This window comes from Odontesthes bonariensis, chromosome 4 (genome assembly GCF_027942865.1).
Source record: "Odontesthes bonariensis isolate fOdoBon6 chromosome 4, fOdoBon6.hap1, whole genome shotgun sequence".
Classification (NCBI taxonomy): Eukaryota; Metazoa; Chordata; class Actinopteri; order Atheriniformes; family Atherinopsidae; genus Odontesthes; species Odontesthes bonariensis.
The window spans coordinates 27,953,231-27,966,748 of NC_134509.1; the positions used below are offsets into that span (position 1 = coordinate 27,953,231).

The 13,518-nt window shown below is 45.8% G+C and overlaps 1 protein-coding gene across 2 annotated transcripts; it reads right to left on the bottom strand.

Moving 5' to 3' along the window:
- Window positions 1–8,369: 8,369 nt before the first annotated feature.
- Window positions 8,370–12,918, bottom strand: hmox2a (heme oxygenase 2a). 2 transcript variants are annotated; one of them, XM_075464527.1, is made up of 7 exons: window positions 12,848–12,918; window positions 12,059–12,171; window positions 11,822–11,939; window positions 11,021–11,188; window positions 10,509–10,832; window positions 10,255–10,387; window positions 8,370–9,012 (listed from the first exon to the last, which is right to left on the bottom strand). In XM_075464527.1, exons 2-7 carry the CDS (start codon window positions 12,148–12,150, stop codon window positions 8,885–8,887), a joined length of 963 nt encoding a protein of 320 aa, XP_075320642.1. In that variant the 5' UTR covers window positions 12,151–12,171; window positions 12,848–12,918; the 3' UTR covers window positions 8,370–8,884. The 2 variants fall into 2 exon arrangements, with proteins under 2 accessions (XP_075320642.1, XP_075320644.1); XM_075464529.1 differs by lacking the exon at window positions 12,848–12,918 and adding an exon at window positions 12,748–12,822.
- Between the last annotated feature and the right edge of the window lie 600 nt (window positions 12,919–13,518).

Sequence of the window (13,518 nt, forward strand, 5' to 3'; positions counted from 1 at the left end):
CTATGGAACTATTAAAATAAGCTTTCTGAACGAACGTCCCGGCGTCAACCAGCTGAGTTTATGTGATAAATTAAATTTCACTTTGTGGTCTGTTTTTATCAAAATACACAATAATTGGATCTGTTATAAGTGAGCAAACAGATTTTTGTGCCTCCTCTACTCATTTTTGTACTGATGAAAGTAATTTTATTTTTGTACATTCACCCGGTTGCCGTGTTTTGTTTTGTTTTTTAACTTCTGCCTTCCTTTAAACTTGTTTCATCTGGGCGTTATGTTGTTTTTCCCTCCAAAAAAAAAAAATGCTTTGGGTTGTTCAAAATGAAGTCCCCTATACTTATGCACTATGTATACTGTTGGTGTTGAACCAAATACGTTTTATTTCTAAGGTAAGGCAAATTTAAGTGTTTTAACTCTGAGGTGATGGTGCATGCTGCATGTCTGGTACTGGCGTTCTCATCTGCGTGTGTGAGTGTGTGTGTGTGTGTGTGTGTGTGTGTGTGTGTGTGGTGTTTATCAAACCGGTTGCAAAGTCGAGTCTTATGTGAGCTTCCTGCATGAATTGTTGCCTGTCAGAATGTGAAGGTCACTGGCTGGTGTACTTGTTTATGTGTGTGTTTTTTTTCTTCGCTGTTCTCCATGTTTCGTGGTTGTGCTAGAAAAACGTTTCAAATCCTAAGAATCTGCGTTGTTGGTGGGTTTTTTTTAAGCGTATATATCCTAGAGATGCAGTTCTCAATTTAATCTGCTTCAACCACATAAACATACGCACACACACACTTCTGATAAACCACTATTTACATGTCGTGTTTCAGCACATCCTTTAAAGAGAAGTACTAAAATATTTGCAATTCAACTTTCTTTCTCGCAGGTCTTGGCTACATCGGAGAGCGTCCTGCAGCTGAGGGATTCCCCGAGCTGCCCCGCATCATCGATGAAGATGACGGTAACAGTCTCGCTAGCTATGTCTCCTCAGATGATGAGAATGTGCTGAGAGGTCCTATTGGTGTAGTTTATAATGATGTTGACGTCCCTGACTTCTCTTCTTGGTTGGAAGTCGATTATTATGAGATTTGGGATTGTGTTCATGGTGCAGAGCACTCTGATACAGATAGCTGTTTCAGTGAGGGCACACTGTACTTGTACTCTGAGGGAGAAGCTTGGTTTGATCTAGAGGAAAGCGATGTAGAAGCCTCTGATACAGATAGCTGTACCAGTGAGGGCTCAGTGTACTCGTCCTCTGAGGGAAAGGTTTGTTGGTCTGATCTGGAGGAAAGCGATGCAGAGGACTCCGATTGTTCCGCTTCTGGCCCTGTAACCTCCAGAAAGAGGAGCAGGGAGGAAAGCGAAGAATCGCAGCCCGATGCCAAGAGGCCGAGGAAGAGTTGTGAGGAGAGCTTTGGAGAGGAGCAGTTCTCTCCAAAGCCACCTCCCTCAACCTATGGCCTCAGCTTCCCACAGAGTCTAGGCTGGGATGTTAAGAGGGCGAGATGGGATGACAGCAGCGACTCAGACTAAAGTTGTCATCCAACGCCTTTCTTTACTGCTCGCTAAATTTTGTTTTCTTAAACTTTAGGAGGTAACATTTGAGTCTAGCTGGACTGGTAATGCCTTAGGTAGCGTTTTGCACCAGGGTCTTTCTTTAACGGTCGCTAGATTTTGGAATACAATATTTTAGAGCAGTGTTTTACATTGGGCAGGGCTGGCCCAGCCTGCGGTAGCGTCTTGCACCAGGCCAATGTAATGCTGTAATACTAAATGTTATGAGAATGTCGTGTGTGTAGTAGGAAGAGGACTCAAATGCAGGGCACAGAAGGCAGGCATGGCAAACAAAGTGAGCTTTAACTATAACTGGTCTGAGCTAATGAAGACGTCCAGGAATATATAAAAACCACAGGAGAGAGTCAAAGAGTGGCGTTCCAAATAAGTAACGTGGCAGGAAGATGAATGGACAGAGTAGCAAAGCACAAAAGGACAGGTGCAGACAAAAGAAGAAGACCCAAAACTGATAAGAAATATCATGTGTAGGTTGTTATTCAGGGGCTAACCTAATGTGTATTTATTCAAAAATGTAGAATTTCTGATACATATTGACCATTTACTGATAGCATTAGATTTATTTGACCCGTGGATCGGTTATCAAATGTTACGTTCACCTGTCGGTGAGACCTCAAAGAGATAAATGACAGCTAGCGAGAGAGTGAGAGACGGGGGGGCAGTGTGTCAGGAGAAAGAGCGGGTCATCCACTAATCAAAGGGTTGGTAGTTTGATCCCCACATCCTCAAGTTCAGATGTTGAAGTGTCCTTGGGCAAGGCACCCAAACTCTGGTGTTGATGTTGGGTTGGAGTCAGACAACGCGTCAGGGGACGAGTGGAAATATTAACGGATGTAAAAGATTATGTATGGTTTATAAAACTTGTGTTCTGTTATAAGATGGAATCATCATAATATGTAACGGTGTCGTGGTCACCTGGTAGTTATCGCTTTGATTGAGTGGTTGCTGCATGTCAGAGAGAAAGAGGGGGACGCACTGAACTCACCTTTGGAATTTTTTAGGCAAAAGATAGCACTGTGAGCGAGTGTGTTGTGGAGTGTTACAAACCGGTTTATCTGCAGGACTTGGCTTTGTAATTCATTTGCAAACTAGACATAATAGTAAGCATTCTCTTCACTGCTACCTGTGTCATGTCACAGTCATATAAGTACAGGAAGCTGGAACTGTCTTCACAGGCTAAGTTTCAGGAGGGGGTCCCTCCTTCTGATCCAGGCCTGATTCAAATCAAAGTACTTTATTAATCCTGCGAGGGGAAGTTAAAGGATTTCCCCTCGCAGGATTAATAAAGTGTCCACCTCTGATGTTCCTCTTTTGTGTGAACACATGTCACGCTGGCCTGAGCCTCTGTGGGCTTCCTGCTGATGGAAGGACCAGCGGGTGACAAAGAAACAACAACTCTGACACCAACGGAGGACAAACTGGAACACCTGAGCTACCGCAGGTAACGTATTGTGCAAAACAGGTGAGTGCATCATTCCGTCTGACTAATGAACCAAATCTACAGAAATGAATGTGTGCTAGCTCACACATGTTGAGTACTTGTGCAGTTTTTCATTTCTTTTCCTGCTGTGTTTTACCGAGGTGATCATGGATGAGAGAAGACTCGAGCGCAGATCCGAAAGAGAAAGACTGTGGACCCGACATTGCCGTTATACACCCAGGGTTTCCGTGACGACGAGGAGCTCCCAGCCGGATGAGAGAAGCTGATGTTAAAAAAAAAAAAAGAAATAAAGGAGGACTTGGGGTAGGTCTTTTTTAGTGTCACAAAGTCGTGATTAGATAAAAGGCACATTATATACTGCATTTAGAGGATATTAGCTGATATTATAGAAAAAAGTAAAGAAACAAGCTGCTATTTTAAAAACAAAAGATGACAAAATTGTCACAAAGTTATGCTTAAGCTTGAATCAGGACTTTCTTTTTGTCTTCCTTGTAGGACCTCACAGTGGACATCCACCAGTCCCAGGAAGCTCCAGCAGCACAGCCGTCCCCTGAACACACTCCAGCACCACATCTGCTCCCAGACACCGGACTATTGATCGGCCCCAGCTGAAACGATGAAAAGCATCCCACACCGAGCCGTACAGATGAAGCCGTCTCCGTGTGTGAAGCTCCTCACAGACACACAGAGAAGAAGATCTGCTCACCTACACCTGCAGAAATAACACAGTCGAGACAAGACGCAGACAATTGGGACTGAAAGACAACCAGTGGGACAGTGTTGTTCTTTAAAGACATTATTCGTAAATGATGTGTTTAAAAAAATGTTTGCATTTACATTTTACATGCTGCTTTGGTGCTGGAATCAATAAAAATGACCCGTTTTTACACTTACCCTCTCCTCTGTTGAATGAAACACCAAACAATAACTTTGCCTCAGAGAACGAGCATCTTCTGATGCAACACTCTTAAAAGCAGACCCGACAAAGCTTTCTGCAGTCTGTGTCAGACACATAAGGAATATTTTACTTATCTGAATTCTAAATGATCAGCTATAACATTTGATTTAGTCTTTCTTCTTTGACTAATAGCCTCATTCCACAGATATGACAGAACAAACATGGGAGGCAGTTTACAGTAGATATCATCCTGTTGGTAGAATGCCTTTAAAACTCAGAAGAAGCTTTTTTTCTACTAAAGTGCATCAAATTAAATTGTATCATCCAAGAGTCTGTAATTCAACAGGTTTTTCTTCAGGTTTCCTTAACAATGACATGACATCACAGCTCTTTCAGCTGCATCATGTGGAAATATTTCAGTTTTTTTTTGCCAGAGGGCTGGCTCAGTCTAATGAATTTATCTGGAAAAATGCTGTTTAAAACTCCTTAAACCAGCCATCTTCATTTCTGGATATTTGTTATAATAATAATAATAAAAAAAAAAAACGTTTAAAAAGGAAAGAAAAAATATCTGAAAGGGTTTTAAAGGTTCTCCTTATTTACCTGGATGTGTATGCTCATTGTCCCAGTGCAGAAGCAACTGAATAATAGTGGTACCCTCTAAAACACAATGGGATGGGTCTCTGGAAGTTAGAGATATGGGCTGAAAAATGCGCTTCTCATCACTGCCGAAGCTGCCGCAAGCTTTTAGTAACTTAAGACAAAGTTACTCATCATTTACACATCATTTCTGCTACCACTGCTGTGGCGGCTGCTGACTTTTAAAACAGGGGAAGCCCATATTACGCGTTCAGGGTTGTAGTGGCGCGTGCCATCCCAAAGCAGAAGATAGCAAAGTTAAAAAGAATTAGTTATAACATAACTGTGTCTAGTATGACAAGTATGCCCAGCAAATACACAGAAAGAAGATATAGACTTTGAAAATTCAAATAGCAAAGCCAAAATCAAGTATGATGGAATCTAAGGCCTGTAAATGGCTGGATCTGTGGCTGGATCAGAATCTGTGGAGCATTTTTCCCTGTCATAATGAATACTTAGAGTTTGATGGTGGTGGTAAGTATTCTTAAAAAAGGTAACATTTGTGAATGGGGAGCATGAATTCTGGAAAGAAACAACTAAAAGTATTACAGCACTTTCACAGACAACCAGTCTCTTTCGTATCCGCTTTGGGACTGAAGTTCCAGCGTGCTTCTTTCCGCTTAAAAATTCGGCTGCCACAGAATCTCTCATGATGGACAAACACTAACTCCAATCATCACCACACAGCCCCTCATATTGACACGCCCACGTCTAATCTACCCCCAGAGACGCCGAGCAGCCTCGGAAGTGATGAGTTTTTGTCGATTTAGCCAATGATGACCTAGAATTGTAGAAAAAAACTTGACTCTCCCGCCCCCTCCTCGAAGCCGGGCAGCCCTCGTCTCGGAAGCCTGGCTGTTAGTGGCGGCTTCATAACATGATTTCCTCAGTGAACGGCGGCGATTTCAGAACAAATCACTTCATTAAGCTACAGGACAACTGTTTTATCGTCAATTTAACATTGAAGATGTAGCAATTTCGCCAGAGAATGGGACAGGCTGTCCGGCGTCCCGTGTTGTCTCTGAATAGCCGCGGCTGCTGCAGACACATCTGAAACTTCCAACAGAATACTCAATTTGTTACAGCTGGCTCTGGCTCTCTGGGCTCTGGCTCTCTGGGCTCTCTGGGCTCTGGGCCCTGGCTCTCTGGGCTATGGGCCCTGGCCCTCTGGGCTCTGGCTCTCTGGGCTCTGGGCCCTGGCCCTCTGGGCTCTGGCTCTCTGGGCTCTGGGCCCTGGCCCTCTGGGCCCTGGCCCTCTGGGCCCTGGCTCTCTGGGCTCTGGGCCCTGGCCCTCTGGGCCCTGGCTCTCTGGGCTCTGGGCCCTGGCCCTCTGGGCTCTGGCTCTCTGGGCTCTGGGCCCTGGCTCTCTGGGCTCTGGGCCCTGGCCCTCTGGGCTCTGGCTCTCTGGGCTCTGGGCCCTGGCTCTCTGGCCCTCTGGCCCTCTGGGCTCTGGCCCTCTGGGCTCTGGCTCTCTGGGCTCTGGGCCCTGGCCCTCTGGGCTCTGGCCTCTGGGCCCTGGCTCTCTGGGCTCTGGCTCTCTGGGCTCTGGCTCTCTGGGCTCCGGGCCCTGGTTCTCTGGGCTCTGGCCCTCTGGGCCCTGGCTCTCTGGCCCTCTGGGCTCTGGCCCTCTGGGCCCTGGCTCTCTGGGCTCTGGGCCCTGGCCCTCTGGGCTCTGGCCCTCTGGGCCCTGGCTCTCTGGCCCTCTGGGCTCTGGCCCTCTGGGCCCTGGCTCTCTGGCCCTCTGGGCTCTGGCCCTCTGGGCTCTGGCTCTCTGGGCTCTGGCTCTCTGGGCCCTGGCCCTCTGGGCTCTGGCTCTCTGGCCCTCTGGGCCCTGGCTCTCTGGGCCCTGGCTCTCTGGGCTCTGGCTCTCTGGGCCCTGGGCTCTGGCTCTCTGGGCTCTGGCCCTCTGGGCTCTGGCTCTCTGGGCTCTGGGCCCTGGCCCTCTGGGCTCTGGCTCTCTGGGCCCTGGCTCTCTGGGCCCTGGCTCTCTGGGCCCTGGCTCTGGGCTCTGGCTCTCTGGGCCCTGGCTCTCTGGACTCTGGCTCTCTGGGCCCTGGCTCTCTGGGCCCTGGCTCTCTGGACTCTGGCTCTCTGGACTCTGGCTCTCTGGACTCTGGCTCTCTGGGCTCTGGCTCTCTGGGCCCTGGCTCTCTGGGCCCTGGCCCTCTGGGCTCTGGCTCTCTGGGCTCTGGCTCTCTGGGCCCTGGCCCTCTGGGCTCTGGCTCTCTGGGCTCTGGCCCTCTGGGCTCTGGCTCTCTGGCCCTCTGGGCTCTGGCTCTCTGGGCTCTGGGCTCTGGCTCTCTGGGCTCTGGGCTCTCTGGGCTCTGGGCTCTGGCTCTCTGGGCTCTGGCTCTCTGGCCCTCTGGGCTCTGGCCCTCTGGGCTCTGGCTCTCTGGGCTCTGGCTCTCTGGGCCCTGGCTCTCTGGGCCCTGGCTCTCTGGGCCCTGGCTCTGGGCTCTGGCTCTCTGGGCCCTGGCTCTCTGGACTCTGGCTCTCTGGGCCCTGGCTCTCTGGGCCCTGGCTCTCTGGACTCTGGCTCTCTGGACTCTGGCTCTCTGGACTCTGGCTCTCTGGACTCTGGCTCTCTGGGCTCTGGCTCTCTGGGCCCTGGCTCTCTGGGCCCTGGCCCTCTGGGCTCTGGCTCTCTGGGCTCTGGCTCTCTGGGCCCTGGCCCTCTGGGCTCTGGCTCTCTGGGCTCTGGCCCTCTGGGCTCTGGCTCTCTGGCCCTCTGGGCTCTGGCTCTCTGGGCTCTGGGCTCTGGCCCTCTGGGCTCTGGCTCTCTGGGCTCTGGGCTCTGGCTCTCTGGGCTCTGGCTCTCTGGCCCTCTGGGCTCTGGCCCTCTGGGCTCTGGCTCTCTGGCCCTCTGGGCTCTGGCCCTCTGGGCTCTGGCTCTCTGGCCCTCTGGGCTCTGGCTCTCTGGGCTCTGGGCTCTGGCCCTCTGGGCTCTGGCTCTCTGGGCTCTGGCCCTCTGGGCTCTGGGCCCTGGCCCTCTGGGCTCTGGCTCTCTGGGCTCTGGCTCTCTGGGCTCTGGCTCTCTGGGCTCTGGCTCGCTGGGCCCTGGCTCTCTGGGCTCTGGCTCTCTGGGCTCTGGCTCTCTGGGCCCTGGCCCTCGGCTTGCTGTGACCATGAGTGTCGGTGATGACGATGTAAGGATCTGACTAAGTTAATGAGGAAACCTGGAAACTAAATACTGACTGAGTGATAGGTGAGTGAGTGCAGCTGAGGGGAAAAACACAGGTGGTGTGAATGAAGATGATGGCAGAGCAACAGAAACTATGGGGAAAACATGGCAAAACTAAACAAGAACTAAAAACATGAACACAGAAAAACTACATTGTATGGGTGGAAAACCTCCTAAACCCACAAACTCTTTCACCATCCATTCATTTCCTCAGATGAAAGTAATTCCTGCAGAGGAGCTCTCTTCAACTTCCTCTCGTGGATGTCCACTGCAGATTTAAATTTTTCACCCTGAGATTTGCTTCACGTTAGGACAACTACTTGCAACATTGCCTGTACTGTCACCCTCTGCTGTCACTGTGCACCCTGGTTTATTCACTTCCATCATGAAAATGTTGATTCCACTATATGGAAATGTATTTTATTCACATTTTCCTTTCTGCAGCTTTTCAAAAGGCCACCTAAGATTTGCTTTGCGAGGGAATGGAAACTGTACCTGTATGTGTCCTTCTCTTTGCCTGTTTTATTGGATGCTCTGTTATCAACACTAGCCTTTGGGCGCTTTATTTCTCTGGATGGCCTCTCATCAGCAGGTTTGAAGAGATGTAACAGCATTGAATAAAATATCTACTTATTTAAAAATACTATTAGAGACAGTGAGGTTTAGCCATTGTTTATTGACTGACAAATCTACAACCATTTGCAGAATGCATCTTCACACAGCAACACATTCCCTGCACAACGTGTTATTAATTTAACAATAAATACATTGAATTAATAACATTTTAATCACATTGTAGAAGTGTGTGCATTACAATTTTCTGTAGGGTCTCTGTATGCATACTGAATACAGCACACAATGTACATGCATCATGATGTGGTTCTTTGTTGTCACACAACAAGCGCATCATGAGAAAGGCTGACTTTTTGAATGCTTCGAAGCATAAAACCGTGGAATCCACAAAGTAGAATTAAAGAAATACTTTAACAAGGCTTTAAAATGTCAGCAAAGGAGTGTATCACCGGGCTGGACTTTGCTTCTGATCCCCACTTTTCCCCCCAACTTTTGGATAGTAACAGTCAAACTGAGGAGGATGAAATTTGGCGGGATGCAACAATGCTGTCCACTCTTTGCTCAGAGATGACTGTAGGCAGCAGAAATTTGTCAGAGCTCACAGAAGGTACCAGGCAGTAAACCCAGCAAGGAAGGCAACCCAGGCGGCCAGAGCGACCTGACAGGACGGATGTTTGAGAAGCATCATGCCTAACTGGAACGCATAGGTGGGATTCCCACCTGCAGCTGTAAGAGGAGAAGGGAGAGGTCAGGGAAAGAGATTTAAAATATGAAATTAAAGAATAAGAGCAGACAAAGCCACAAGACTGAACTCATCGCACCGCTGCATAGTCCAGACCAGAGCCACACTAGTTGCAGCCTGCTGCAGTAAGTCTGGACATATTGTGTCATTTTTTTAAAATCTTTTCTAGATTTTCTGCTGATATTTTTTCTGTGAAAACACAGTTTTTAAAAACTTATTTGGATACTTTGCAACCGGATTCTGCTGATAGTTCTGTACATAGATTATTATGCGTAACCATGCAAAACTGAAAGTTGTTTGCATGTGGGTGCAGCTGACTGAGCCTTCCAAAGTTCAAGTAAAGCCTGTAATGAGACCCCAAATCCTAATGAGGAGATGCTCTTCATCCTGCTCTGAGAGGATGCAGAGCAGGAACAAAAGGCAGAGAAAGGATGGGGAAATAAAAACCATTTCTTCTATTGATTGTCATGAGAAATATGAGATCACTGGCACATAAAATGGACATGCTTGGAGCCCTGACAAGGATGCTGTGGGAATATCAGGAAGACGATATCATTTATAAAAAGTAAAAAAGAAGAGGTTACACTCTTCAATGGAATGCTATACCCAAAAGCCAATATCCAAATTATGAAGAGAGGAGTACTCAAATTTCAGCTGTTTCCACAAAGATATGGCTGCAGGAACAACTCTAACAGCTCTCCACCCAACTTTCAGACTATGAGAGCAGACAGAAACTGCATGCAGAGATAGCAGTAAAGGAGGAGGAATTGCTGTGCTTGTTAACAACAGATGGTGTAAACCTGGACATATCACTGAGAAGGAGCGTCTCTGCACCCTGGATATTTAACTTTTGGCTGCATGTTGAGTTGCTGAGTAGCACTGCATGTTGTCTTCCAACAGAGTTCGCCTGTTGCCTACTGACGCTGTGTGTGAGAACATCAGGTAAGCTGTTGCCAAGTGACAAAACAAGAAACCGATAGATTCATGCCGATCTCTGAAGATTTCAACCACACCTCTCTCCCTGCTAAAGCTTTTCAACCGATTGACTTTTATTTAATTTTTTATCTTATCTTTTTATCTTAACTTATATATATATATATATATATATATAACTTATCTTAGTTTGTTATTTACCAATAACAACTTTTTATACTGCAGCAACATATTGTGTTGTCTACTTAGGAGTGTGCGTTCCCATGACATAAACAGTCAAAACGATTTCTTACCCATTTTAGCTGCATAGTACGGGCATTTGTTGATATCTCCACCATCCATTATCTCTGCATGACTGTGTCCAAGACCTGCATCTTGGAATTCCTCTTTGATAGTGTTTCCAATATCCTCAAGCTCTGTAAATACCTGTTTTTAGAATAAAAGGAGATTGTTGTCACACTTTTAGCAAACCCCAAAAACCTTTCCTCATTTCTCGTTAACCCGTTTCTGACTTATATTCATCGAGTAATTCTCTCTGCTCACTCACCATCATGTTGAAGCCAAAGGCCCGATTAGACTCATCCACCAGCTTCTCTTTGTCCTTTATGTCCAGCTCCAGCTCATTCATCCTGCTTCGGTAGAGTTGCTTGAAGCCCTTATGACTGTGGATTCCCTCAAACTGGTAAAAATTCAGACCCTCTCCTGTCGAGGGGAGCTTCAGAGCCCTCTGTGCCACTTTCTTCAGGATCTGTCCACCTGAGAGGTCACCCATATAGCGGGTGTAAGAGTGGGCCACCAACAATAATGGGTCTTTCTCCCCCACTTCATGGATGCGATCCACATAGGGCTTAGTGCCTGCAGAGAGGCTGATCTGTGAGAAAATTCACACAGTTTGTTCACACAAGTTCAGTGAAAAAGATTCATAATCTGCACATTAGTTAATGACTTCATTTTACTGGTATTGTAAGTAAAACCAGGTGATTAATGCTCCGGAAAAGAGCAGCCATGTCTGGAGGTTCACCTTGTAATCTGTAAGGTGTTTACGTGCTTTCTGCTCACCTGATTCTCCCAGTCCTCTCCATAGAAATACTCCAGGTCACGGGCAAGGGCCTCACGCCGGTGCAGCTCTGTAGGGAAATAGATTGGAGCTATGTGAGGATGGTCTTTGGTCTTCTCAATCTCCTCCTCCATGGCTGAGTAGACAAAGTACAGAGACGCTGTGCCTCTCTGACAACATGTGAAGAGAAATAGGGAGAGAAATAGAAGATCAGACAAAATAACACTTTTTGCATGACGTCCAACTCCTGCACGTTCTATGCTGATACCTCTTCAGCCTATGTCTTGTTCTGAGTCTCCTACTGTAAAGTGATTGTGCTGACATGTAACTTGGTCCTAATTCTCTGAACATTAACCAGAAGTTCTCAAGAGTTCATATAACAGATTCTGAGCACTCTTTAAGCATTTAATGCAATTTTTCATATTAAATTATACTGGTGCAAATTTGATTTGCAGTGAGAACCAATAACAACATGTTTGCTATACGACATGACAGGATATGCTATATTATAGTGTAAAAATGAAAGACCGTGTTCCAATATGTTGGCATTTACAAACAAAAAAGTAAGTGGCTTTCACAGCAACTGTGTGGTTGTGCTCAAGAGAGCTTCTCATACACCCTCTGACAACACTTCAGCAGGAAGACCCCACTCAACCTCGTGCATTTGTGTTTGCAGAAAGTATATAACACCTCTCCATAGATAAATGCTGCTCAGGGATGTCCTCATTTTTCATTTTCAGCAACATCTTTGTGAGCTGGAATTATTCTGTTCGACAGCAATGGAAGATTCTTAGGAAGGCCACCTTAAACAACTCCCTTTTGATGCGGCCCCTGAGGAAATCTTTGACGAACTGGCAGTTCTCTGCTTTGTCATGGGACTCCTTGGTGCCCTCCGCTAACATCTCAGACAGGTCGGTTGGGCTTGGTGGAACAAACAGGGAAAGAAAAGGAAAGGGGGATGTACAATTAGAATTTAAATCATCATAACAATGTGGATGTTTTAACTACAAACTGCTTATCACGGATGTTTTAATCCCTACCTAAGATCTTCATCATCGTTGTCCACAATAATCCTGGGCCCTCCTTTCTTCACACCATTGGATTTGGGCTCTGATGTCACCTTGGTTTCCATTTTTCTGGTTATCTTACAATGCTTTGCAAGTGAAGTATGAAGATATTTCAATTAGTTGAGTGCAAATTGATATAATAAGACAACATAATACATAATGGCGTCAGCATTGTCCTGTATAGCTACAACACATTTATATGCATCACTACAACTGTTCAATAAATGTGAATAAGTGATTTTACATAATAATTTAATAAAAGATAATTGCTGTCTTCTTTACAACAAATTTAGTCCTCTCTGAGAAGGCAAATGGTGTCCACATACACACATAAAAAAATACACACATACACACATATACACATATACACATGATGGCATTGCTCTTTTGACATCACGTGTCTCTTTTCCACGATGATTTAAAACGCTGGGCGCATATTGACATTTCTATGCGCCACTACAGCTGACAGGGTTTACAATATATTTTCACAACAATAACGTTGTCACAACATTATTATGTCTCAATTTAGGCCACGTCGTTTGACAAAATACTGCAGTGGGAACAGGCCAAAGCACGGAGCTGACATTTGAAGGGACAGTTACAAAACGGACACTGCACGTATTCCCTTATGTAAGTAGCAAGTACAGGCAAAAGTCTGTTACCGTGCTGACTTTAAAAAGTCGGTCTCTGTCTCCGTTTATACAAAAACACGAAAGGTATTCTTACCCGTTTAAGGGAAATAAGAGAAAAGGGTTTGTTTACCTCCTAAAACGCCGCCTGTACAGCACGTCCAGAGACAGCTGGAGATCACGTAAAGGGGGAGGGTCCCTGTCATAATGAACCAATCGGAGAAGTTTCTGCGGAGAGATAAATTATTATTGGCTGAAATATAGATAGTCAACCAATTGTATGTTGCATCACAAAAAGAGGCGGAGAAGTTAAGCTTGAAGGAGGAAGGGGCAAGCACAGCAGATGTCCTCTTACGTCAAAATACTCATTTTAAGTTGTATTTAAGAATAGTTGAATATTTCAGATTCCTTTTAGAGTGATTGAGCTTCCAATGTATTTGTCTTTCGTGTATCCTAAAGAAAGTTTCTTCCTCAAGTTTTGAAAAGACATTCTTAGAATGAAAAAAATAATTCTTGTCAACTTGTTTCTGCTTTATGTGCATCTATCGTGGGTTTTTTTTGTTAGTTTTTTTTTAAATGAAAACCTACAGAGCCAGAGACTCAAGGAGTTAGAAGACCCATGGCCTTATACCAGAAATATACTAAGTTAGAGAGAAATAAAACAAACTAAATTAGAGAAGAGGCGTAATATTGAGAAATGTTAAATGACCACAGAGAGAAAAAAGACAAGGAAAGTATCCAAAATGAGATATAAAACAACTATTAAAGATACGAATGTCAACAAAGAGACACAAAAGTTCTGCA